The 25,531-nt window shown below is 38.0% G+C and overlaps 2 protein-coding genes across 5 annotated transcripts; one reads left to right on the forward strand and one right to left on the reverse strand.

Moving 5' to 3' along the window:
* Nucleotides 1-1,388: 1,388 nt before the first annotated feature.
* Nucleotides 1,389-13,475, reverse strand: ENKUR (enkurin, TRPC channel interacting protein). Its single transcript, XM_039708877.1, has 5 exons — nt 13,230-13,475; nt 9,667-9,812; nt 8,285-8,505; nt 6,399-6,545; nt 1,389-2,914 (listed from the first exon to the last, which is right to left on the reverse strand). The coding sequence occupies exons 1-5, from the start codon at nt 13,301-13,303 to the stop codon at nt 2,741-2,743; spliced, it is 762 nt and encodes a 253-aa protein (XP_039564811.1). The 5' UTR covers nt 13,304-13,475; the 3' UTR covers nt 1,389-2,740.
* Nucleotides 13,476-25,531, forward strand: THNSL1 (threonine synthase like 1). 4 transcript variants are annotated; one of them, XM_039708832.1, is made up of 3 exons: nt 13,476-13,505; nt 14,992-15,084; nt 15,580-25,531. In XM_039708832.1, the coding sequence occupies exon 3, from the start codon at nt 15,636-15,638 to the stop codon at nt 17,859-17,861; it is 2,226 nt and encodes a 741-aa protein (XP_039564766.1). In that variant the 5' UTR covers nt 13,476-13,505; nt 14,992-15,084; nt 15,580-15,635; the 3' UTR covers nt 17,862-25,531. The 4 variants fall into 4 exon arrangements, with proteins under 4 accessions (XP_039564766.1, XP_039564785.1, XP_039564774.1 ...); XM_039708851.1 differs by having other exon boundaries at nt 13,486-13,505; nt 14,997-15,084; XM_039708840.1 differs by lacking the exon at nt 13,476-13,505 and adding an exon at nt 13,603-13,882.

The raw sequence follows: 25,531 nt of genomic DNA on the forward strand, positions 1-25,531 counted from the left end.
GGAATGAGGTTACCTCTCTAGGTTTTGAAGAACTGTCCCAGACTTAGTCTCCAGGAATGCATAGAGCCCAAAAAGCCACCATGCTCCAAGATCAGCCACATGGAGCCCACATGCTCCTGTCAGAGCTGTTTGCTCGAGGCAATCAGGAACTCCCTCTGTTGTGATGATGCCATATCTGATCCCTTCCTTCCTGAATATAAATAGTTTCATTCTCAAGAAAAGCCATTGAGATATTCATCATAATTTCACGTTGCTATTTTTAAAAAATAGATACACAGCTTTGTCATGCACAACTTCCAACAGGAAATATTTTCAGTTTGTGGGAACGTAACTCTTACCGACCAATAGATTATTCATGCCCCATTTTTTATGTTTTATTATGGTTATCCAATTTAATATGGACAATTTAAAATTACCAATTTTATAATTATGAAGTACTGAAGCAGTTTGGTTATAGTCTTTGTTATTTCATTGATTATTAGTAACTGACTAGTGAATTTAAAGGATGTTTCAACTGGTAATGCCACTTTTTAGCCTGTGGACAAATTTGTTTCTGTTAATATTTAATAGCTTTTATGAGGGAACAAGTCTATCAGAACAACTGAGTTTATTAATTTTTTTCATTTTGTTATACCAATGGTACATATTAGTTGATTCACAAACATTATATTTTCAATTACTGGCATTTCCTGAACGTATAAATACAGAGTTACATTCTTTGAATTCTGGAAATTTATTTTGTCACATTTCCCAGAAAGAGCTAAAGGGTAAGAACATTATCCTTCTGCATGCATTTTCAATTATTTTCATTATATTTTTTTTTCATAATCAGAGGTGTAGGCAGGTCCCATGGAATACACACCAAAAGCCTCTCCACAGGGTACAGCCTCTCCTTAGGGTGACAGAAGCAATTCACATGTCTCATGAGGGGAACATGCAGCAGATCTACCTGCAAACAGCTATATGAGGCTCAGGAGAAAAATGCCACAGCATTGTTGAAGGACACAGTCCAGCTACAGAGAGACACTGGCTTTTGTCTCTTCCTCTTCTGTTAAGCAGGAATACTTTTTGCATCCCTTCCTATTCACTTCCTAATTTCCCAATAATGTATTAACATACTTCTGACAATGTTAAAAACCAGTCCTTTATACTGGTGAATGATGAATGTTTCTAAGCGTGGCCTAGCTGCTCATCCCAATTTTTGGGATGGGCCACCATCTATTTTGTATTTCTGTACAGTTAGCGCTGATGATAAATGCAAGAACCAAATACTGATCCTAACCTAAATCAGCCTGTCTGCAAATAAATAAAGGCTGAGAGGGAGGCAGTGGGAATGCATGCTCTTTTGGAGTCAAATATTTTTTAAATTTTTTTTTTAATTTCAAACCAATATAAACAGCCTTTTCTGATTACACGGAATTGCTTAAGAGGGGCATCAGGTACTTCACTAAAAGATAATATCACATAATATTAAGTGCTAACAATTAAGTGTAGTTTTGTTAAAATATACAGTGTGTCATTCTTTTGAGTAAGAAATATATTAAATCCACATTTTACAAATCTGCAGCTTTCTTCCAGCTTATATCCTTCAAAAATAAACATGATTGCTTAACAATAAGTTACAAATAAGAAAATATGCATTCCTGCTCACCCACGTGTTCCTGGTGTATGTCATAGAAAAATATAACGCGCACAAGAAATAGAACCTGGAATCACTGTGAAGTCTTCAAAGCCATTCCCTGACAAATTTAGAAAAGGAACTCAATGTATGGGAAAATTTGGGTTTTCATACTTAATTTCAAATTTTTTACTTTATCCTTTGCTGGTGTCAGATATGATGATGTCACAACAGCTGCTGGTGGTAGTGATTGACACCATACAGAAAAAGCTGTGTTCTGAAAGGCTGGAAAAGATATTTTCTAATCTAAACCATACCTACGATTCTATGAAGCAAAGGATAAGCAGCAGGAAAAAACCCCATTTCTTCCTTCTATGCAAACAATTGTGAGACAGTGTGCTGATATAATTTTTGTCTAAATCTTGACTCAGATGCTTGTATGTTGCTTTCATTCTAACAGTACACACATAATTCCAGCCAAACACATTTTCCTAATTTAACTGTAGATTTATTATAGTATTACGGAATTATGTACTTGTAAAAACACGTGTGGTGTCTGTATTGTGTGAAGTCTGCACTATTACAGGTTTCCACATTAAAAATTGGTTTTGGTAACAAAAAATAAGTACACAAAAATATACAGAACCCAAGCTGTTTAGAAATACAATTACTCAAGCTTTTAAGTAAAGCACATCTCTTTAATATATAGTCCAGAAGCCATTCCGTCCTGAAGTTATATTTACCAACCCGTCTTCAGCAGCCAATTATTTCCCTTTGTTTTGGCTAGGCAAGGAAATGTACTCCAAACATACGAAACAGTGTTTTGTATGCTTTCTGTATGATGTTTATAGAAATCTCATCAGTTAATAAAAATTACAAAGAATAATAAATTAAATTCATTATTCATACTCAAAGTTTAGTTAAGCATTTTATTTCAAAATGTTTGGGGAATTGTACAGATAAGAGTTATATGTAACAACTTTTCTAAGTTGCTACATACTTAGTTGAATATTTCCTTCTAAATAGTTGACAGTAGCATCTTCTGAGAAGTTAGAGAGGCACTTCTTGGAGATGAGGGGACAGAGAAAAAGGAGGAAAGAGGCAGTATCTGAACAACAGTCCTTACACATTTGCAATGTAGACAGTTTTGTGCTTCTCAATTGCTGCTATGTCATGCTCCAGTTGTTTCAGCTTTAATTCCAGCTCTTCTTTATGCATCCTCTTGTACATGGTGTCTGTTACTATTGGAAGACCCTGATATGCATGATTTATTTCCTCCCAGTTCTTTTTCAGTGCCTGGTGCCATTACATGAAAAGGAAATACACGAGAAAAAGTAAGAACAATATGTACATAAACTACTTGGTTTTTTAGCTATATTACATTTGCTAAGTGTCACTGCAATGTCAAAATAAGTACAAGATAAGTACATTAATAATGTATAATCATCTTAACTGGACCAAATAAACTAAATCCTTAAGAGTTATGATACTTGGAACTCCAGCCATATTCAACAAAATTCAGCAAAGTTTCAGGCCCTCTCACCATCAGCTTAATTTTCTGTAATCAAGACTTTGTTCAGACCAAACTGATTCCACAACACTTTACCTTCTATAAACTACTTTGAAAAAATACTATATAATTGCATTCCCCTTCTAATCTACATTTACGGTAACAACTATGGGCAATTTATTTATCATTTGGACTAAAACCCCTAACTGTCACTGACCCTATCAATAATAATTTTAATAACGACTACCTCTCTTGAATGCTGCTGTGCAAAGAACTACCTTTCTAGATAAAGCAAACCATATCTTCCATATATAAAACCTTGAGACTAAAATTCTATGTTAAAAAATTAAAAATGCTATAATCAAAACTTATTCATAAAACTGTTAAATCAGAGGCACAGACACACCAGAGACAACACTTTTATCCACCAACATACACTGAAAGGAACCAGATAGTGGTAGAAATATAAAATTTACATCCTGTCTTTATATCCTTCTTACAATTACTGCAACCATTGCTCTTACTTTCTCTCCTCAAAAGTATAATCAAAATCCACACATTCTATCCCCATGTATGTGAGGATTTAGTAGACTTTATTCAGTGCATCAAATGTCCCCATGAAAACTATATGGGTGAACATAATAATCACAACTAACGAGGAACTGAGAGAGCAATCAGTAAATAACACACCTATTGCTGAGAAAACAGTTCTCAAAAATGTTTATGGCTCTCAGTTCTGTCACCTTAGAGGATATCACAAAGTATCTTCAAAAATAAAGCAGTGAAATTACTCTCTTGGGAGGCAAAGCTTTCAGCTCTCCTCCATAACTAAAACGGGATTCAACTGGCACACTGATTTTATGGCACACTGTGATTTCCAACCTCATGTCCTCCATTATCATTAAACACTTTTCTCACAGTCTGGCTAACTGATGAACATACTGAAGTTAAATTTAGAGGGTTTATTTTTATACATATTTAGCTTTGAAGACTGTTGATTCTATTTCAGAACTCAAGGGCTCTTGTGCTTAAAAACTTGTCTTTTGTTGACTGTATAAACTGATTAACAGAAAAAAAATTAACTCTCCTGCCAACACTAAGAAAAATCTAATCTTTATTATGAACTAATATTTTAACAATTCAAACCAGTGTATTTATTGCATAGCAATTCATGCTTTTGCATATTCATATTAAACATCTAAGTGTTTCTTATAAAGCTCATTACAACAATCTTCATATACAAATATATACATAAGCTTAAAAACCTTACTGCTACATGTGAAACTTAGAGCAACAAGGATATTTACCTACTGTCTGGTAACAATACTTGTTTTTGCTATCCAAGACTGTAAAGTACTCTGATAAGTTTCATAGTCTACCAAGCATCAGGCACAGTTTACAAATATATAGGCATAAAAATAAATCTCATATTTTCAAAAACTTTCATAAAAGAGTAATTCATAGATTATTTAAACAATCCTTATTTGTGTACATGAGTAAGAACTGGCTTGGAAATAATTGAAAACAATGAATTTTAGAATATTAGAGCATCCATCAAAATTGCTCTATCCCTATAAAGTGGAGAGATCAAAAGCAGATCATGACTATATAAAAATCTCCATCACAGCTCCTCCAACAATGTAATATGCTGACCACTATTCCTACTGCTAGATCACAAACTGAATATCCAGCTCTATATATGGAATTCTAATACATGCTGGATCACTGAGAAGTATGTACTGCATTTATCAACATTCTCTTTTATTCTCATAAAATCCCTACCAAAGTAAGCACAACGAAGAGTTCAAAAAATGTTGGCACAAATTTCTTCCCTTTATTTTTGTAAGGTCATGAGGCTTGATTTTGGTCTCAGGCATCTACTGCCACGTATTCTTTCAAATCAGATAGTGCACATGTGTTCACTAGCAATGTCAATTATTTTAAAGGACAGAAATTCCCAAATGTCTACAGCTGAGCCCTGGGTAGAAGCCACATACCCTGGGGACACTAATTCCTCCTGACAATATAACTGTATAAGTAAGCCCATGGAAGTGTAAATGTTTTTGAAAAAAAAATTAAAATAAATACTGAGTTAATAAAAACAATCTAAAAAATTTAAAAATTAAAATAATATTTCAGTGCATTCCTCTATTTGGAAAATATAAAACATCATTTTAATAAAACTAAATGCAGAATGGTGAGCAGCTGGACTCACATGCCTTTTTTGCACATTTATTTTTGCTGCATAGTTAACTTGTTGGACCATCAGCTTGTCCCGTGCCTTTCTCACCATAAAAATATCTCAATCTTCTTCAAAACAGCATGAGGTTTTGTTCTTTATATTGCTGTCAGTGCAATACCCTCATCTCTCTCCCATACTCCTTCCTTGCTTCTACTGCTTGTTGTATATGCAAAAGACCATGTGCTGGACATTTCAGATCTTGCCAATTAACCAGTTTGTCTTTCAGGCAAGAGAGTTAGACACAGTTTTCTCTCTAGATATTTTTTGTGGGCATTCAGCATATTTGAGCTGTCCATCTATTTATTAATTTGTTTCAGGTGGATGCTAAGAGCAAGTTATTAAGGGACAGACTGATATACAGATATCACAGTCATGTAAGCTTAATTTTCACAGGAAATTTGTCTAAAAAGTGGTCAAGAAAAATTCTAGTTCTAGGTCAGGATATACTTTTAAGAAATCTCTTTTATGCTCTACTTCTTTTATGGTATTAATTCTCTTTAAAAAGTCTTGTGCAATAAAACTGTATGAAAGACAGTATACAGAACAACTTGACAGAATACAAAATTTTCAGTCATAGTTTAATGCCTACATTGCAGATTAATTCTGGGGGGGGTTTTGCCACATTTTAAAGCAAGTCATTATGCTTTAATCAGTGAGGTCACAATGTGAAGATAGAAATTGCCAATAAAAGGAGAAATATTCTGCATTAGGAAAAAAATTGTATTTCTCCATTAATAAGTGTCACTAAATCCATTTTGGTGATTTTCTGCTCTTTGAAGTTTCACTGAAATTTGAAGTCATTAATGTGAATAAGGACCAAACAGAATTGAAAACAATTAAAACAGTAGCTAGATCAGTTCCTTTCAGTTGTATACGACTGTTCTACAGCTCCATCTAGTGAAAAAGTAACCAACTAATTTGTTTTGCTTAAAAAACCAAAAAAGTATACTTTTATTATTTATATGGACTTACATTACTGTACTTAATTTTTGGACATGATACCAATTACACTAAATCAAAATATGCACCTTCAGAACATTTGTCCTTTCTTCTTCAGATAGAGCTTTCATGGCTTTCTTCTTCAGTTGCTCCAAAATACTGGCCTGGTATTCTTCCTCCTCTCTCTTCATTTCTTCATTTCTCTGTATCACATATTTTGGTAAAACACCATAGTTCTATAAGGAGAAGAAAGAAGTTCCTTTTATGTGCTTTTAAGAAGGAAACAAAGAGATATGTGTAATTCATCCATACATTTGCAAAAATTGCTTGAAATAACAATTTGTGCTACTGAGCACTAAAGTCCTAAATCACCATGTTCTTAAAAGTGTCAAACGTGATTATCTTTTTAGCCTGAGAAAAACAATTCCCTTCAATTTATTTTCACAACCTCAACAGAATCCAGAAACCAAAATGTCTATTTATAAGAACTGCTGGTTGAGCAAGGAGTTTGAAACCTGTTCATGACAGTGACCTCTTTTACATTTTTATACAGTGTCAGCTTCTATGATTGGAAACATTCCTGAGAGAATGTCTTTAAAAGGTCTTCCTGTTTCCTGATTTTTGCTGAACATTGCAACATACAAGAACACATACATGAAAATTGGACTAGTTAAGAAGGATAAACTATTCCATACTGATGTTTTTCAGTGAGGGAAAAAATAACTTCTGAATATCCCAGACATTCTTGGGAAAACACACCTATTTTACCTCAACCTTTGTAAAATGAAGCTCCTCTAGCCAAAAGATATCAGCGTCTACCTTCTTTCTACTAAATGCAAAATTATTCACTAATCTTTTAGTGTCAGGTAGCACCATGACTAGCATGGTTTATGTACATGTTTAGCCATGGAAAAGTACTGCAAGGGCTTCAGGTTCTTTTTGGCATCTTCTCTGTCACAAGTCATGTCTTATGTCATCTCTTAATGCTCTGTCATGGGCTACATGTTTAGATAAGCCAGACTCTTGATAGATCTTATTTTCCTGGATAGGGGATGGACTATTCCTGTGCACAGAGGAGGTTGTATTTAAAAGCATGTCAGCTCTCCCAAGGTCTTTGCTTTCCAGAGCTGTCTCACATGGGGTCCTACTGACCAGTTATGCCCAATAAGCTGCTGTTTGCTCTGCTGAGCAGTCAGTACCCTACCACCTGGCTCCCTGAACAGGACGGGGTCTGCAGCTGCTACATGGTCTGTGCCACCCAGACCACAACTGATTATCACATCCCTGAGCAATTCTTCCTGGTTTGTAAGCAGCAGAACCCAAAGACTCTGACCATTGATTGCCTCATCCACCATCTGTGAAGAAAGATTTTGCTGACATGCTTTAGGAAACTTTTCTGATTGCTTTCATGCCATTGTGTTATCCTTTCAGCAGTCAAGGAGAGCGGTCTTCCATAAGAAGCTGCATTATGATCTGAAGATTTCCTCAAGTTGCTTAAAGAGATTTTCATCCAGCACCTCACCTTACTGGGTGCTCCATAACAAACACACTTGGCCTTTCCTCTGATTCTGACCCAACAGGCTCAACCAGCCTGTTGCCAGTTTCATAGAAGAACTCCATATATTTGAACAGCTCCTTCATTCAAAGAGCAACCCTCCTTCTCTTGTTCCCTGCCTGTCTTTTCTAAGCAGCAAACATTCATTCATCACAGAATTCCATGTCTCCCCTTTTAACTCTCCCTGGCTTCCCAATGCAAGACATATGCCATTGCTTTAGAACAACCATTCTGCAAATTTTTTTGGCCGACAGCATAAGCAAATGAAAACAGAGCAAAGGCAAGGCACAAATCTAGTGCCAGTGATTTCTTCTCGATGAATTCAAGAGGTCCAACACAAACAGCCATGGTTTCTATGCAATAGTGAAACTAAAATAGGCATTACGAATAGTGTTTCCAATATAATTTAATAAAACATACCTTTTTTTTAATGTATTTTGGATAAAGTCCTGAAGGTTCAAGGAGATATTTATCTCCCTGTCTTGTATCAACACAAAAATGTCGAGGCTTTTTAGGCTCCCCTGTCATAACAGCAAGTGCATTTTTATTTATAAAATTCTTTTTAACGTGAGTAACTGGGTGGTATGTCCTGGGTGGCACTGACAATGGAAGCAATTTTTTACCATCCTCTTCATTTTTTTCTGTGAATAGAGCATGTAAACATTCTCAGCAACAAATGTGAAGAGATTTACAATTTCATATTATTACACTTTTCAAAAGGAAAAAAACGATGTACAGAATTACATAAAAATAGAACCCAACAGTAAGTACAATGAAAGAACTGCCTGTCAATGAACTGTGAGGTATGTTTGTTTGGCCTAACAGAAGTTTCATAACCTAGGAAATACTGTGGTGTTTCAGATGGGTTTTCCTTATTTGTCACTCATTTTCTCTTAACTGCAGTAGTACAGGATTTTTTTCAAATGTAATCATAACTAATTTTAGTAGAGGTGCTCCTTGTCAGAGCCCTTGGGCAATAATGGTCCTGTCCAGTCTCACCTGGTGCATCCACCCCACCCCCTTGGGCTCACAGCCCCATTTCACCTGTCAATACCTGGATGAGCTGTCTCAGCCATGTTTGCCCCTAGTCCTGTTCCTGTATGGAATCAGTGGAGGGACCTGGCCTGTAACCTGATTTTGCCTGATGGCCAGTGGGACACTGACAGGACAGACTTTCCTCACCAGCCCGCTCTGCTGGCCTGCCTGACGTGGTGGGACTGCACTCTCTTGGTGAGATCTTTGCCCAGTCCCCATGGTGGTTGCCCTCAATGTCTGACTCATCTCTCCCTAAGGAAGAGCCCTGCTCTTGCTGCTCCCTAATCCTTATAAACACCTTCTCATAATCCTTTCTCCAGAGAATACAGACTCTCTTCCATTTGAGTGTAATCTTTTCTCCAAGGCACCAACAGAAATTCAGTAGTATCCTGAGTAGTCTCACTTATAGTAAGCAATTAAGAATAATTATTTCCCATCATATTTCCCACTAGACATAACTCTAATTCATTATCATTACCAGAAATAATGATCCAAGTCATCTGAGTTCATGTTCCTCTTTGGCAGGAAATAAGTGTAATGTCACAAGTGACAGAGCTCATTCCTACAACAGCTGGGTCCTGATACTGCCCCCACAACAATACTGATACTGATTCCAACAGCAGGGGTCCTGATACTGACCCCACAAACCAGTACTTCTGTTTTTACACCCCGATAGCTGGCCATAACGTAGTACTGTAGGACATGAAGATGTAACTCTCTACTCTAAAAAATACATTATACTGCATAAATTTCCTGTCTATACTTACTTGGTGCTACCTTGGGTTCCTTGGAACGTTTCTGCAGAAAATCATTTGGAGATGGCACGGCAACTTTTGCTGGCCCAATAGTTTTCCACTGAGATTTATTTTTCTCTGCTTCATGTTTCACGAGTTGTTTAAGTTTGGATATATACCTTAGAGGTTAAAAAATATCCATAAAGACGTTAAGGGTCAGAAAAATATTCTAAATAGTTATTCAAAGAATATACTCTTTTGCAGTAGCTCATGGTAAAAGCCTAATCTGTTTTTGTTTTGTACTCTCTCCCAAATAAAGACCATCATTCACACAGCCTCCATGCTAAGGCTAAATCTAGTAGTGCACTGACAAATAAGCTTTCTGGTTCTGAAGTTAGCTTGCTTCTTCCTTCTGTTCTTGTGTCTCTGAAGTCAGGATTATCACACTTGGGGAAATAAATACCAAATATATATGCTGAAAACAGACATTCTGAAATCCAACAAAACCTAAATTTTGTAAATAAACTTGAGTATTGCTTACATGAACTCCTTATGGTACATGGTGTGATTCTTGGGGTGTCCTGTGCAGGGCCAGGAGTTGGACTCAAGGATCCTGATGGCCCCCTTCCAACTCAGCATTATCTATGATTCTATGATTTATGCTCAAGAAAATATGTCAAATGCAGTCAAGAATTGTACAGGATGTCCTTGATCATCAGGGTTTTTTATTACTGTCCACTGTATCACTGTCTCAATGTTCCAGTTGAACCATCTGTTACAGACATTTATGAGAGATGAGCTGGGTGACCACTCTGAAACAGCACAGCACACTGCAGATTCCTTATATTACACAGACAGGAGCTGTGATCCTGGACAATGGTAATCGGGTGCGTTTGGCACTGAAACAGCTGATGTGAAAATCAGTAAGGGCTCAGACATGAAAAGCTGTGTGAACATGCTATGCACACACTGCTGTTTTGGTCTAATGTTGCATATGGCATGATAACTTCTGCTTTAATCTAAATCTCCAAAAGAAACCAAGTGCTGATCATTAGCGTTGGCAACATCTTGCCTCTATCTGAAGGATCGAGCTGTCACAGATGTTTGCCTGAGGAAGCAGAACTCCCTGCTCTTGAAGCAAAGGCTCCCTCACTGTACTTTTATAATCTGCCCATCTTTAGAAAACATGTCGTATTAATTTATGGTAGACAAAAGCTTATGAAAAACTGTGCTTCTTTTACAGAAAAGTGTTTATGAAAAAAACTATGCCATGTTTTCAAGTAAGGATAAAAAAGAATGAAAAAGATTACATGTAGTGCAACCCATTCTATGGAAATACTGAAATAGGAAGAAAGAAACCATGTAATCCTGGGCCACTGAACACGTATCACAGTAGCAACACTGACAAAAACTCTTGCCCATGAGCTGCAAATGTCCAATAAATGTATTTGTACTTGATCATAACATTAGAACATGTCAGAGGACTTCACTAAAAATATGGACTTATTTTGTCTTTTGGAGATTTTTGATTTGGAGAGAGAGAGTTATCTGCATAAGATCACATGTACTTCCTGAAATACTTCTAATTTTAAGGAACGAGGTTTTATTTTTTTTCTGTTAAATTCATGGCAAAAACAGCAACAGACATTGCACAAACCCACCAAATCGATAAATAATAGTATTCCTCACCATTTTCTAGAAGTGGCATCATGAGCATGTGGGAGAGAAAGGCACTGGCTTTATGCAAATTTTGACCTACTGAGGTTCACAGTCTTGGAATGAGAAAATGCATGAGAAGCCACTGAGTTTCTTACATACTGGACTGAGGTGAAAACATTTGTAGACAGCTAGAGACATTCCTTTGGACAAAGAGAGGGGGGAATCTCTTATCTTTCCAGTGACTTTCCAGACTAAGAAAGTGGCTCAATATCACAGGGCTCAAGAGGGTTGCAAGGAAAAAAACATGGTTATGACCAACATCAGAATCTACTTTGCTCATCATTTAGCAAGGGAAAAAGAGATAATATATCTGTTAGAAGACAGAAGATGACACCTATTCCTTAGGTGTCAACGTGGGATATCAAAGTTGGGGAAAATGAGGATGTTTGCTGTGGTTTCATGAGCAGTTCCAGTCAGTTGAGAGAGAAATGTATATGATTTCATTTGGAAAAAAAACCCCATATAACAAAGGAGACTTTGTATGCATTAGTTAAAACTGATCAAATCATGCTATTAACCAGGTTCAATAGGTCTGTTATCAGCTGAATATTTGTCACATTGTGAACCTAAGCTGCAAGTGTGGTGACAACAGAAGTCAATAAGATCAGAAGGGGATTAGGTCGGATTATATCTAAACCAAGGAATCTGTTGCCTAAACTGAACCTAATGGTCATGGAGTATCCAAATCTCTGAACGGTATTAAGTCAGGAATGGATTTAGCCTGCATGCCTCACCATATTGTCCTTTCACCTTCCTCTGTCTTCAAAAGTATCTGTCCAAAACTATATCCATTCACAAACAAAATTTAAAGATCTACTTTTACATGGGAAAGACTCAGAACTAGGAATCTCACAAGTCTGAATCCTTTTACCTGAAACAGGATAACTATCTTTGTTCTAATGAGTGTCACTGATACATCTACTTGTTTTAAAGCTATTGGGTTACAACCTACCCTTTCACTAAAGACGCTAAGTGTAACAGCCTTTTATATAAATAGGGACTTGAAAAAAAAACAACACATCTGCATAACTCTTGGCAAAAGGCCTTCTCTTATATTTTTAAGGCAAGAGGCAAGAAAGTGAAGCAAAAGAAACAATGTCGGAGGATATACCTGAAACACAGAAAGTATGGAACTGGAAAGCCCACCTTTTCCGCTGCTCACTGAGCTGTTCTAAGTGCAAATAACAAAGACGTCATGTAATTCCTGTGCACAGGAGTGCTTTGTAAATTATGAGCTAACAAGATGTCACTGAAGACACCAAACTTATTCATCACTTCTTGGAGCAGACTGTAAACCCCCAGATCACAGAATCAATTAGGTTGGAAAAGACCTCTGAATTACCAAGTCCAACACCATCTTGTCAACATGACAACACCCAGTACTTCCTTAAATACCTCCAGGGACAGGGATTCCAGCACCTTCCCGGGCAGCCCACTCCAGTACCTAATCACCCATTCTCGTGAAGAATCTCTTGCTGATGTCCAATCTAACCCTGCCCTGGTGCAGCTGAGGCCATCTCCTCTTGTCCGGTCGCTAACTGCCAAGGAAAAAAAGACCAACCCCACCTGGCTGCACCCTGATTTCAGGCAGTTGTAGAGAGCAATAAAATCACCCCTGAGCCTCTTCCTCTCCAGGCTGAGCACCCCCAGCTCCCTCAGCTGCTCCTCATCGGACACGTGCTCCAGACCCTTCCCCGGGTTCGCTTCCCTTCTCTGGACACTCCAGCACCTCAATGCCCCTCCTGATGTCAGTGACTCCTTAGCAGCAGGAGTAACTATGTTTGTTTGGGTTTTTTTAAACCTGTTCCCCGCCAGACGCATTGCCTTGCCGGAACCAGCCCGCCTCGCCTGCAGGCAGCTCCGTCACACCCACGTACCCTTCAGATTTGGCGGGCTGCTTCGGCCGGGCCGGGGGCTCGCAGCCGCCCTCCCGGGCACTCTGCGTGGCCATGCTGCCGCCGCGGGAGCCCGGGCACAGGGAAGCGCTCGCCTGCTGGCGGGGCTCTGGACGCGGGGCACCCACCCCGCTGGGGGGTCCGCACCGGGGAGCGCCGCGGGGCTCGGGGCACCCACCCCGCTGGGGGGTCCGCACCGGGGAGCGCCGCGGGGCTCGGGGCACGCGGCACCTGTGGCAGCGGTCCCCGCCCCCGCCGGTACGTGCGCGCGCCGCGCTGAGGGCGCCGGGGGGCGGGGGTGGGACCGAGCGGGGACACGGGGACGGGACAGGACAGGACAGGACAGGGCAGGGCAGGACAGGGTGAGCGGGGGTGGCAGCCCGCAGCAGTGCCGGCCGGCCGGGTGGGTGCGGTCCGTCGGGCTTCCTCCTCCCATCCGCGCTTTGACTCCTTCAGGGAGCCGCTGCAGGAGCTCGGTGCGGGGGCTGGTCTCGTGTCTCTGCAAGTAGCAAGGCCCAGTTTTCATTAGAGCACCTGTCACCGGCAGTGTTAAAATTGGGGGTCACGGCTAAAGATACATCGGTGCTGTCCACGTCCGTGTCGAGCTGAATAGCCAAAGCAAAATGTTACTGGAGGTATGGGTGTAAGCTGTGCTGCCACAACCCCACCCTTTTGGCAGGGAGTTGTATCTAAAGTGGGGTGGGTGGATCATTTAACTGTTTCTACCGTTGAAGTTTTCCCAGTGGACAAAAAATAATTTCAAAGAAATGGGTTGTTTTCAATGCTTGCAGCCTTCTATGTACATGTACTTTATGTACGTGAGTGCAAAACTCAAATTGATTTTAAACAATACCTATGGCCCAAATTCACAAGGCAGCCCAGATGTTACACCCATTATCTGAGCAATGCACACCAACTGACTGCAGCTCAGAGTTGCCCTGTAGTGGGGCAGGACTCTGTGCTTGGCAAGGTTTTCATTCCCTTAGTTCACACACACAATGCTTGAAGTGATTCTTACAGTAAAGAAATAAAGTCACTGAAATATACTGGGTTTGGGTTTATTTACTCCTGAATATTACTTTTCTACATAATGCAAGTTTAGTATGGAGATCTCTTTCTGTCCCTAAGAAGAAAATACACATATTTATGTATGCACTAGAGTGGTTACTATTGCAGTACACTTTTAGAGCAATACCGGATATTACAATTACTCTTTGAAGTTTGTTTTTTCCTTTTAGTAAGTGTTTATAAAGGTTTTTAAAACCCTTTTTTGATTAAACATTTATAAAACTATATTGCATCTACACATTCCCTTATACTTTGCAAGGATTGAGGAAAAAACCTGGATAGCACTCTATGCCCATCTTTACTCTGATCTATGCCTTGTAATTACAGCATATCCTCCAGGTCACAGCACTCGCTGCAAACACAGAGATTTACTGTTCACAAACTCAACTTCCCGTGGAAGTGAGCAAATGCTCTTCCCCCTGCCCCCCTCACAGTTTTAGGGAGATTTTGAGAATCTTTCCCCTTTTGCTCTAAACGTCGCAGACAAATCATGTGCTCTAGTTAGTGCTGATATTGATGTTTATTTCTCTAAGTAAACAAAGCACAATGTTGGGAGTTTCTTACTTTGTTGGAAATCCATCCTTCTTAGTTACTTTTTTGTTAGAGTCCTCATGCTTTCTCTCTGTCTCTTTTTCCTCCTCTTTCCATCCCCAAATTACATTCAATACAATTCCAGTATAGGAGTTCTTCAAAAACCCCTTGCTTGGTTTCCATCCCTTCAGGAAGAGATTTGAATGCAACTCATCCAGCCTTGCTGTTGCACAAGACTGTGAGTTTTCTGCATATTTAAGTGGGTCTTGCATTTTTTAGAAAGAAAGGATTAAAGATAATCAAAGTTTTCTTGGGAGGTGGGACAAATGCATGTTTTGGTAGCATTTTGATTACAAGAAGGTAATCAAGGTAATTGTTATTTATAAATGTGTAGTTAAAAACAAGTCTTCTAGAAGAAAAACAAATTGTTTTTTAATTCCTATAAGCAATATTATTTGCAAACAGTATTGTAATGTTAGGCTTGGATGACATTTTTTACCTTGAGGACATGGTCTTTTTGACGTTGGGTCTGTCAGTGGAAACAAGCTGGAACTAAGCAGGAGAGGGGAATGAGTCTTACTCTGAAAAATACCTCCTTGGCAGTGATGGGGTCATAGCTGGATTTATGTTTAAACTCTTGTTCTGAATTTTATATCCTTGAGGGCTTTTTCTTAGATATTTTCTGAAGGACTAGTTACTGTTTTTTGGGGTTTTTTTTGTTTTCTTCCCAAAGGAGTTAAGTGGATTGTCAAGTTGTCTTGGAAGAAAACCACAATAACTCATCAGAAGATGTTTCACATTTTTCAATATCAGCCTTTAAGACTAATAACCCAGAACAGTCTTTCTAGCATGTGTTTAAAACTCATGCTTTCAAGACCTGTTGCATTTGCACAGATATGGAAGTCATGGTTCTCAAGTCATTCTCTTCTTGGAAAGAAAAACATTATCCTGATGGGACCTCCAGGTGCTGGGAAAACAACGACTGGGAGAATAGTGGGCCAGAAACTGGATTGCCCTGTCATAGACATAGATGATGATGTCCTTGAAACAACCTGGAATATGAGCGTGTCAGAAAAACTGCAGGCCGTTGGTTATGAGGAATTTCTAGAGGAGGAAGGAAAAGCCCTGTTGAACTTCTCAGCATCTGGAAGTGTAATTTCCCTTAGTGGGTCCAATCCAATGCATGCTGCTGGCATGCAGCACATAAAGAAAAATGGAATAGTTGTGTATCTGGATGTGCCCACAACAGTCATTATGAGCAGGCTGAAATCAAAGCAGATGGATCGTATCGCGGGCCTGTCTCCTGGTATTTCTCTCAAAGACGTCCTTCAGTTCAGGAAGCAGTTCTACAAAAGGTGGTTTGACATCCGTGTTCTTTGTGGCGGGGATGTTGCAGCAGAGGTTGTAGCACAAAAGGTACTTGATGCTGTGAAGAGATACCAAGACTCAGAAGTGGAAACTTTCATTTCAACGAGGTCTAGTAGGTCTGGAGGGAGCACGGAAGAAGACTCTCATAAAATGTATTTCAGTGATGTTGTTATTCAGGGCTTAGCCCCTGATGGAGGACTCTTTGTTCCTGAGAGAGGACTTCCAAAATTCACTGCTGAAGAATGGCAAGGTCTGATAGAAGCAACTTACGTTGAAAGAGCCCAGGTGATACTAGAAAGATGCATACATCCTGCTGATATTCCTGCTTCTAAGCTGGCAGAAATTATTGAAACTGCTTATGGAGAAAACTTTAGTTGTTCTAAAGTTGCCCCACTTAGGCATCTGGCAGGCAATCAGTTCCTTCTTGAGTTATTTCATGGACCAACAGCATCATTTAAAGATTTTGCATTACAGTTGATGCCACATTTATTTGCCTACTGCATTCCCAGAAGCTGCAATTACTTGATTCTGGTAGCTACTTCAGGAGACACAGGGAGTGCTGTTCTAGATGGCTTTAGTCGTCTCCATGACACTGACAAACAGAGAATTGCTCTGGTGAATTTTTTTCCTGAGGATGGAGTAAGCCCAATTCAAAAATCACAAATGATTGGCTGTCAGAAGGAAAATGCTTGGTCAGTGGGTGTCAAATCAGATTTTGATTTTTGCCAGACAGCTATAAAGCAAATCTTTACTAATTCTGATTTTACTGGCTTTCTTACAGTAGAATATGGAACAGCTTTAGCTGCAGCAAATTCCATAAACTGGGCACGACTTCTTCCTCAGATAGTTTATCATGCCTCTGCATACCTTGATCTCGTTCATCAGGGTATTATTTCTTTTGGAAGCCCTGTAGATATTTGCATTCCTACGGGAAACTTTGGCAACATGTTAGCTGCTTTCTATGCTAAAATGATGGGAATTCCTATTAGGAAATGTATTTGTGCTTCCAATGAAAACAATGTTTTGACTGAATTCATAAGAACAGGTGTTTATGATTTGAGGGGAAGAAAATTAATTTCCAGTTTTTCACCAGCAGTAGATATTTTGAAGTCCTCCAATCTTGAGCGATACTTACACCTGATCGCTAATGAAGATGGACAATTGGTGACACAATTATTTAATCAGCTGGAAAATCAGGGCCACTTCCAGCTGCAGAAAGATCTACTTGGAAAGCTTCAGCAGGACTTAGTGGCTGGCTGGTGCTCTGATGAGGACTGTCTGGCTGCCATTCACTCTGTGTACAGTACTACAGGATATATTTTGGATACACACACAGCTGTTGCTAAAGTAGTTGCAGATCGATTACAAGATAGAACTTGCCCAATTATTATTTCATCTACAGCTCATTATTCTAAGTTTGCACCTGCTATCTTGAGGGCCTTGAGGATTGCAGAAATAAATCAGAATCCATTAAGTCAGCTTCACTTGCTGAGTTCTTACAGCGCTCTGCCTCCAATCCACTGGGGCCTGTTAGAGGCTCTGAAAAAGACAGGAAATGGGGATCACCAGGTCTGTGCTGCTGATATGAATGTGCTGATGTCCCATATAGAAACCTTAATTCAAAATCATTTTATGAAAGTTTTTTGAGCAACTGATCCATGTCCACAATTGCAATACCTTCTTAAAAGCTGCATGCTTTACTAAAGCCATCATTCATCTGGCCTGTGTCCAGTCCACAGCATATCTCACAGTTTTATATTCAGTTGTCAAGCTTTCAACAGTATTTGTAAGTAACATGTGTGAGATTTCTAGTGGCAGCGAAAGGTTGTGAAACTAGAGTGTAAAAAACTGGAATACCACTTTGCAAATCGTACACAGCAGAGATGCCAGCATTGCTGGTTCTCCTTGGCAGTGCTGTCTCCTTCACAAGCCTGAAGCATCCTCAGCAGAAGGGGACATAATGAAGTCTGACCTTTCTGGAACTAATAGTTCTGGTTTTGTTGCAACAGTGATGTGAACCTTTGGTCAGTGGATGTTTAATTAAACTTTAACTCATTTCACTTAGGGCACTGAAACATAATAATATAATGGTATTCATATGTTACTAATGAGGGTTGATTTCACTACAAAGATTAAAATATCCTTGTATTGTTAATCCTTGGACCATTGAATTTTGTGATATATTACCTTCTTGTATAATGTTTTTTATGTATTGTGTTGCCAGTGTCTAAGTATAAAAATCTGGTAATTTTGTTTTTAACACCTTTTTTCACAAATATTTTCCTCTGTAAAATAGAATACCTAATTCAATATTTTTAATATATTTGAGGTGTGGCTCTTCCTCCAGTGTCTTGTAGTCTCTTTCCTAGATGTTTTTTTATTTGAACTTTCAACTTTAAAATCCTTTTTTAGTACTATAGAAGAATCTGATAGTGGTAACAGCTGTCTTCTTAAATAAGAAACAGACTTCATTTATTTAGATATATTTTTTGTATTATGTTTTATCTTTGAGATCATATTGCTTTTCATGTTCTAATTACTTATGTTTTCATATTTTTTCTTAAGTTAATTTCCTTGATGTTCTATTCTATTCAAGCTTTGCATGAATTAATGTAAGAAAGAAGCTTCCCAAATTACTTGGCATCTCATCAAGGAAAGTGAAGGATGAATTCCAGCCTGATAGCATCAGAAGTGTTCATTATGTAACCCAAAATACATCTGTGTGGTTTTGCTAATGACAGGCTCTTTGCTGGTTTTTTTTCTGAAGAAAAATTAGACTGGATTGTCCTAGGAGATCATGTGGTTATGGACAAATGTATTCTACTAATTGAAGATTATATTTCACAAGTACATAAACTATATTTCATACTATGAGAAATGGTAAAATGATGTATTGAAAGGTTTGAGTGGCATGCAGTTAGAATTAAAGAGCTGAGTCTTCAGATGTAAGGCCATACAGCTACAGGAAGTTGTGTTTCCCACTAAGATTCAATTTACCTGGTAATTGATAACATTTTTTTGCTTCTTCAGTAGGCAACATTTCCTACATGTCAAGATTCACTTGAGGCTTTGAACTGTTGTATCTGATAGCTTCCTCTGTGTGCCTGCTTGTACTTTTTGCCACACTAGAAGTGAACAAGACACCATCTAGAAAACTATTTTAAAGAATTGTAATTTCTTCCAGTAAAAGTCCCAAGAATGACGTGCCTTTGCCACAGTGACTATGTACACAGTATCATTAAATGTAGCTGAGAACATGGGTGTGACACAGTAGCTTTCTAGATTCCCCCGTTCTTAGATACTTTTTTAGGACCTTTCTAGTTCTTTGCTCAAACCTTAGTCACTATTTCTGCAACTTTTTGTTTTTATGGAATTGTGAACAGATCAGGTTGGATTTGACCTGAAAACATCATCTGGGCCAACATTTTGTCAAGAAATGGAGCCTAGATGAAATTATCTAGCACCCTCTCTGGTTATGTCCTAAAAACTTCCAGCAATGGAGACCCTTCCACATCCCTGGGGATATTGTTCCAGTGATTGAGTGTTCTCACTGTAAAAATTTCTTTCTTATACCAAAATGAACATTCTCCTGATGCAACCTTCTCCTCTTCTCCCTTGTCATCTCCATATGGCTCCTTGTAAAGAGACAGCCTTCAATCTTTTCCCAACCACCACTGAAGCATTGGACAGCTGTGCTGAAGTGCCCCCTGAACCTCCTGTAGTATGAAAAGATCTGACTCATTCAATGTCCTCATAGAGCAGGGGAATTTTGATCATTTTCCAAATACGACCTGGGAAAGACCATGATTATATAATTTTTAAAAATCCAAGTCCCGTAAGAAAAAGTTACATAAAGATATTGCCAAGAAAGAAGCACTGCTTCTATCAGTGATAAGTCTTGTATTTCTTTATGTTTCAATCTGATTCTTACGGTAATTCCAAGTGGAAAAAAACCTTAATGCTTTCTCTGGATAAGCTCAGTACAAAACCAGGATTCTAAATCTTGAAAATAAAAACCCAAAATGAAACAAACCCAACTGCCTGGATTGAATTACTGGGACAGGGTTTGGGTTCAGCATAAGGAAATCCTGCAGTACTTGGTTCCATGGGGCTTAATGCCATTTAAATCACAGGGCTGTTTGTCACAAACTGTTAAAATACTTTATAGAAACATCTTCAAAGAAGAACTTGTTTTTGTAGAAAATACCTGAAAGGGAAGAGCTGAGATTCTAAACATGGTAAGACTAGAAGTCAACATCCTACCCTGAGATAACTCAGTGTCAGAGAAACTGGTCAGAACTAAACTAGCAGGGGATTTCTTTTGGCATGACTAAATTATTTTATAGTTCATGGCAGTAACCCAAGCATGGTTTGAATTTCTGGTTGCTGCTTTCCTATCACATGAGCCATTATCACAGTCAATATAAACTAAATAAGTAAAAAAATGAGCACTTGTACTTAAGTAAGGGCTATCAATGGGGACTTATGGTGTCTAAGGGCAGCGGTTTATGAGCACTTACAATATTAATACATTTCTCAGAATGTCTAAAGGCTTTTACAATATAGTATTACTAATTTTCAAAAATAATTAAATTTTGGACTCCGATTAACTTCAGTAAACTATTTTCCTGCACTACATCTGCTTGTGGAGCCTAGTAATGAACATTATAAAATGCTGCAGTAGTGTTGTGATCCTGGATGTACACAGTATTTGTGAGCTGGTGCTAATGCTGTGTTCTGGTAGCTGTGGTGTGCAATATTCTGTCCTGCAGGGCCTGTAGCAATGGAAGGGAAAAAAAATTCCAGCATGCTCAGAATAGCTGGCTGTGGGTGCCAATTCACTATTTAGGAACAGTGCTTCAAATGCACAATGTATTCTCCTACATCAGGCTTATCAATTTCATATATGGGTGAACCTCAATAGTATCTTGGTTTCCAGATAATTTCTGGAAAAAATTCTCATGATCGTTGTATCTTCCAAAATTTTTCAGCTGAGGAAAATATAAGCATTAATAAAATGGATAAATAAAATAGGATAGTGAGGGAAGCAATCCTCCTTTCTTCCTAGCCCAGATTTTCTTAGTGTCAGTGATATACTGTGGCTCAGCAAATCTTGTGCTACTGTTATGGTCCTTTTTTTCCCCACTGTCAGTATTATGAAAGATTCAAAAGGCATTAAAGACTGGGCATAAGTGCCCTTTTTTTGGTCTTTTTTTGGTGCAGACACTGTGCACACTGAATGCTGTCATACATTATTTTCTATTAACTTCTTAAAGCAAAGTAGTGTGCCAATGGTACAGAAAAGCAAATCTATATTGTGCTGGTTAGTAAGACTCTGTAAGCCATTTAGGTTTGCTGTATACACAGTTTGCTCCTATTTGTCTAGCAGGATGTTGCAGTATCAGTCAATAAAATCCAGGGTGACAGAGTGTGAGCATGCAGATCTACACATTTCCACTTGCTTTGATGATCCAGAGTAATAGCATTGCTTTAGTTAAGCTGTTATTCTTCTGTATAGATAAATCTTTGATGAACACTTCCTACTATATGAAAAACCTCAGGGACAAATTTAACAAATGTAAGAAGAAATACAACGTCTATATTTACATTTCTTTTTATAAGAATATTTATGTGGAAAATACTTTGTTTTGTTTACAGATGTACCAGGTGCTCATTACTTGCCTTTAGTCACAGCCCTTCTTCTCAGGGAGAAGACATGAGGTAAAGGATGAATAGAACATCAGAAGATAATTCTGTTTTCTTAGTATTTTATGATATAAAAGGAATTTTCACTTTTGAGGTGAAGAAAAATTTTATCTGATGGAACTCTACAGGGAAGATCTTTGTTGTTCAAAAGGTCAGCTTTGCTTTCAAGGACATCAAGAACAGATATTGCTGTTAAGTATATTATGTTTGGCATCCCTGAAATACACTTTACTCATTTGTAGCCACTGTATTTTTTCCTAAATAAACACTGCAGCACCTATATAGCCCTATAGCACTTCCTTTGCAAATCTTTGTAAATCCTTACCAATCTGCTATAAAGAAAATCCACTAAAAGAAGTGGTTTCAGAGTTCGATATTCTTAAGTGTTGAAAGTGTTCCATTCTGTGTTTCCTTGAAAGTTAGGGGTATAGTTAGTGATAATCTAGTAATTCACTTTGCTGAGACTAAGATTTTAGTGAGATAATGTGCATCATTCTGGAAGGAAGTATGTATAAAAAAGGAAACACAGATCAAAAATAGCATATGTCTGAACACTGTTTACATTGCACCACAGACTTGTCCAGTGCTGCATGGAAAGCCTGTATTCTGAGGATAAGTATGGAAAAGGAAATCTCTGGCAGTTTAACTTTTCTTATTCATCTTTAGTTCAGTGGAGAGATGAGCTAGTTGTCTCTTAGCTGATGTGGAGCAACTTTGGTACACTTCTAATATCATTTCAGGATCATGGGCTTAAAAATTACTTGAATGGTTGAAACCACAATGAGCAGTTAGTTTCAGTGAATTAATGTGTTTATTAAGAACCTAGGAGGAAATAAAGTAATGACTGTTCAAATCTAGAGATGCCACAAAACTTAAATACTAAGGAGCTACTTAATCAGAGCAAGATTAATTGCTTTGTTAGGAGCTGTAAGCAATTTGTATTTTACTCTGGCCTAAAGTAGACCTGTGTTTTTAGGAGGATAGAGAGTTGAGAACTTACTTAGCAAGTTGAACAATTTGTGGCAGGAAATGCTGACTTTGAATGGTTTCTGGAAATGATGTGCATTCTCAACTGAGCATGAAATTTCAGCATGCCTTGTGGCCAAAAGAACCTGAGGTTAGAAATGGGAATACTGCCAGGGAAGAAATACTGCTGTCTGTATTTGGCTTTGGTGTAACCTTTTGGAAGAATATTATGCCCAATTCCAGTAGTCAAAATTTTCAGTAATGCTGGGAAGCTGGACAGAAAAGTCATAAGAACAATAAAAGCATTAAAAAGAAGCACTGGCATGAGAGACTCAAAAACCAGAATTTGCTTAGTTTAGTGAAAGAAGAATCACCTAGATGAGCCATCGTCAGAGAAAAATTGATAATAAAGAGCTGTTCCACCTAGCAGAGAAAGAGTGATCCAGCAAGTCTAAGCAGAAGGACATGTTACAAAAAGAGATAAAAGTATGTAAGAGAACAGTCAAGGCATCCCTGGTCTGGACATATTAGATGATTTCCTGAAAAAATGTGATTTAATAGAAAGAGGACTAATTCAGACAAGTCAGACCCATGTTACAAAAGAGGTCAAACCAAAAAATCACAAGTGGTGTTTGGCTGCCCCAGGAGTAACTTGCCTTTAACAAAAGCATGAACAGCATTTCACAGAGGTTTGAGAGATAGAGATTATGAACTAATTTCAGTTCTGCTGTGGTGTGATCAGTACACAGAGCAAAATAGGCTACTGGATATGTTTAGCCTTGTTCTTTCTGTCTCTAGAGAATTGCAAATGGACTACTAATGCATACCCTGACTTGACTCATGGCTATTAGGATATGGCTCATTAGTTTTAAATTTCATTATACAATACGCCTTGTGATGGTTTGGGCTATATATACTTTCATTATGAAAATGAGGTGACCAGCACAGGAGGAAAGTGTCTGTGTAAATGTCAGCTTTATTGAATGTAGCTAATTATTATTTATTTTCTGAGCTTTTAAAAGTTGGAGATCTTTTCAAATTTATTAGATGCTTTTGGGTCACTTTTTTCTCAGCTTTTACAAGCAACTTGTAATCCAATGGCCATTTTCAATTCATTTTCAGCTCATAATAAGACTTATATGACAAATGGAAAAATCCAATGGTTCCTTTTTATAGTTAAACTTGAACTTTTATATACCAATTAAAGCTTAGAGAAGGTAAAATGTGCTCATAGGTTCTGCTCTAGCAACATATTTTGATTTAAATGTATTTTTTCATTACATTTTTAACTAATTCACTAAATTATATCTAAATAGAGCAGGCATTTAGTGGACTTGTTTTTTAAGTATCTGTGGTAATCTGATTCTGTTTAAAATGCTAATAAGTGCATCCCATCTCCTAATTACACCAGTGCTCCCTGCATAATTAATTAGCATTTTATACAGATGAGCCATATTCACAGTATTTTTCTATCAGAAAGGTTAATAAAAGAATTCGATGCAGTTTTGAAACACCGCAAGAGTGGCTTATTTCTGTAAAACCAGTTTTTTACAAGTAAAAATGTTAGTGGAATTTACCTAGAATCGTTGTTCCATACAGCTTGTCTCCACAAGGTGGCATTCCTAACAGGAGTTTGATAGACACGGTCACTTGCACTTTTTGAAGAGCTCTAAGTGAGAGGCAGTCCTAAGCATTTGCAGTATTAATATGCTTTTTATGTTTTCATTTTTATAAAGTGTTATTAAGAGTAATTAAGAAACCTTAATGATAATTAGGTTAATACTCATTGATGTGTGGAGTATCCAGAAATACGTGATGGTTCCAGGTTACAAAACAGCACATTCATTCATGACATTATATGTTACTAGAGACCTTTCAGCTGTAAGGCTGGAATCAATTTTGCTTTAGTGAAAGAGTCTAAAATAATAATTTAAAAATTCTTTAAATCAAGAGCACAAATAATACCATGGTCTTGTATGCAAGCCCCAGTGTGTGGTGCTTTGAACGTGATGCAGCATATGGAGCTGGTAGTGAGTTCTGGGTTCAGGAAGGGCAGATCACAGTGTTCATGGGGAAAAGCTGTATAAATGATGTCTTGCTCTGCAGGGAGGATTTTTCATAGTTTAATGTTACAATGACCAAGCAACTTATTTTCATATGGCTGTTACCCAAGTTGATAACAGAGCCAGTGGGCAGCTCTGCTTTTCTTCAGGCTTTATATCTTTTTCAGTTTCTTGTAGTCTCTGTATGTTAAATTCAAATACCTTGTTACTCTTTTTCTTTAGATACAAGCATGAAGAGAGTATAATACAGCCTGCTAAACCCATGCAAGTGCACTAGATTTTATATAGCAGGGATGTGCATATGATACTTTTCTCCCCCATGGTTAAGGTTCTGATCTTACTTTGCTTTTTTTGCTGATTCTGTAAGATCAGACCTTAGCTAAATAATCATTTGTATTTCCATTCTAGCTGGTGCCCTACTTGCATTTTGGTTTGCAAAAAAAAGGTCTAACCTAAGGTTTGTGCTAAAACTGTAATCCAATGTAAATTGTGGCATTTTTTTCAAGTCTATTTTGAGGCAACAGAAAGGAATATGAATTGTTTGGTTTTTGATTTATTGTTTTGTGGTAGCAAAACTTCTGT

Source organism: Passer montanus, unplaced genomic scaffold (assembly GCF_014805655.1).
Source record: "Passer montanus isolate IOZ18808 unplaced genomic scaffold, ASM1480565v1 scaffold10, whole genome shotgun sequence".
Lineage (NCBI taxonomy): Eukaryota > Metazoa > Chordata > Aves > Passeriformes > Passeridae > Passer > Passer montanus.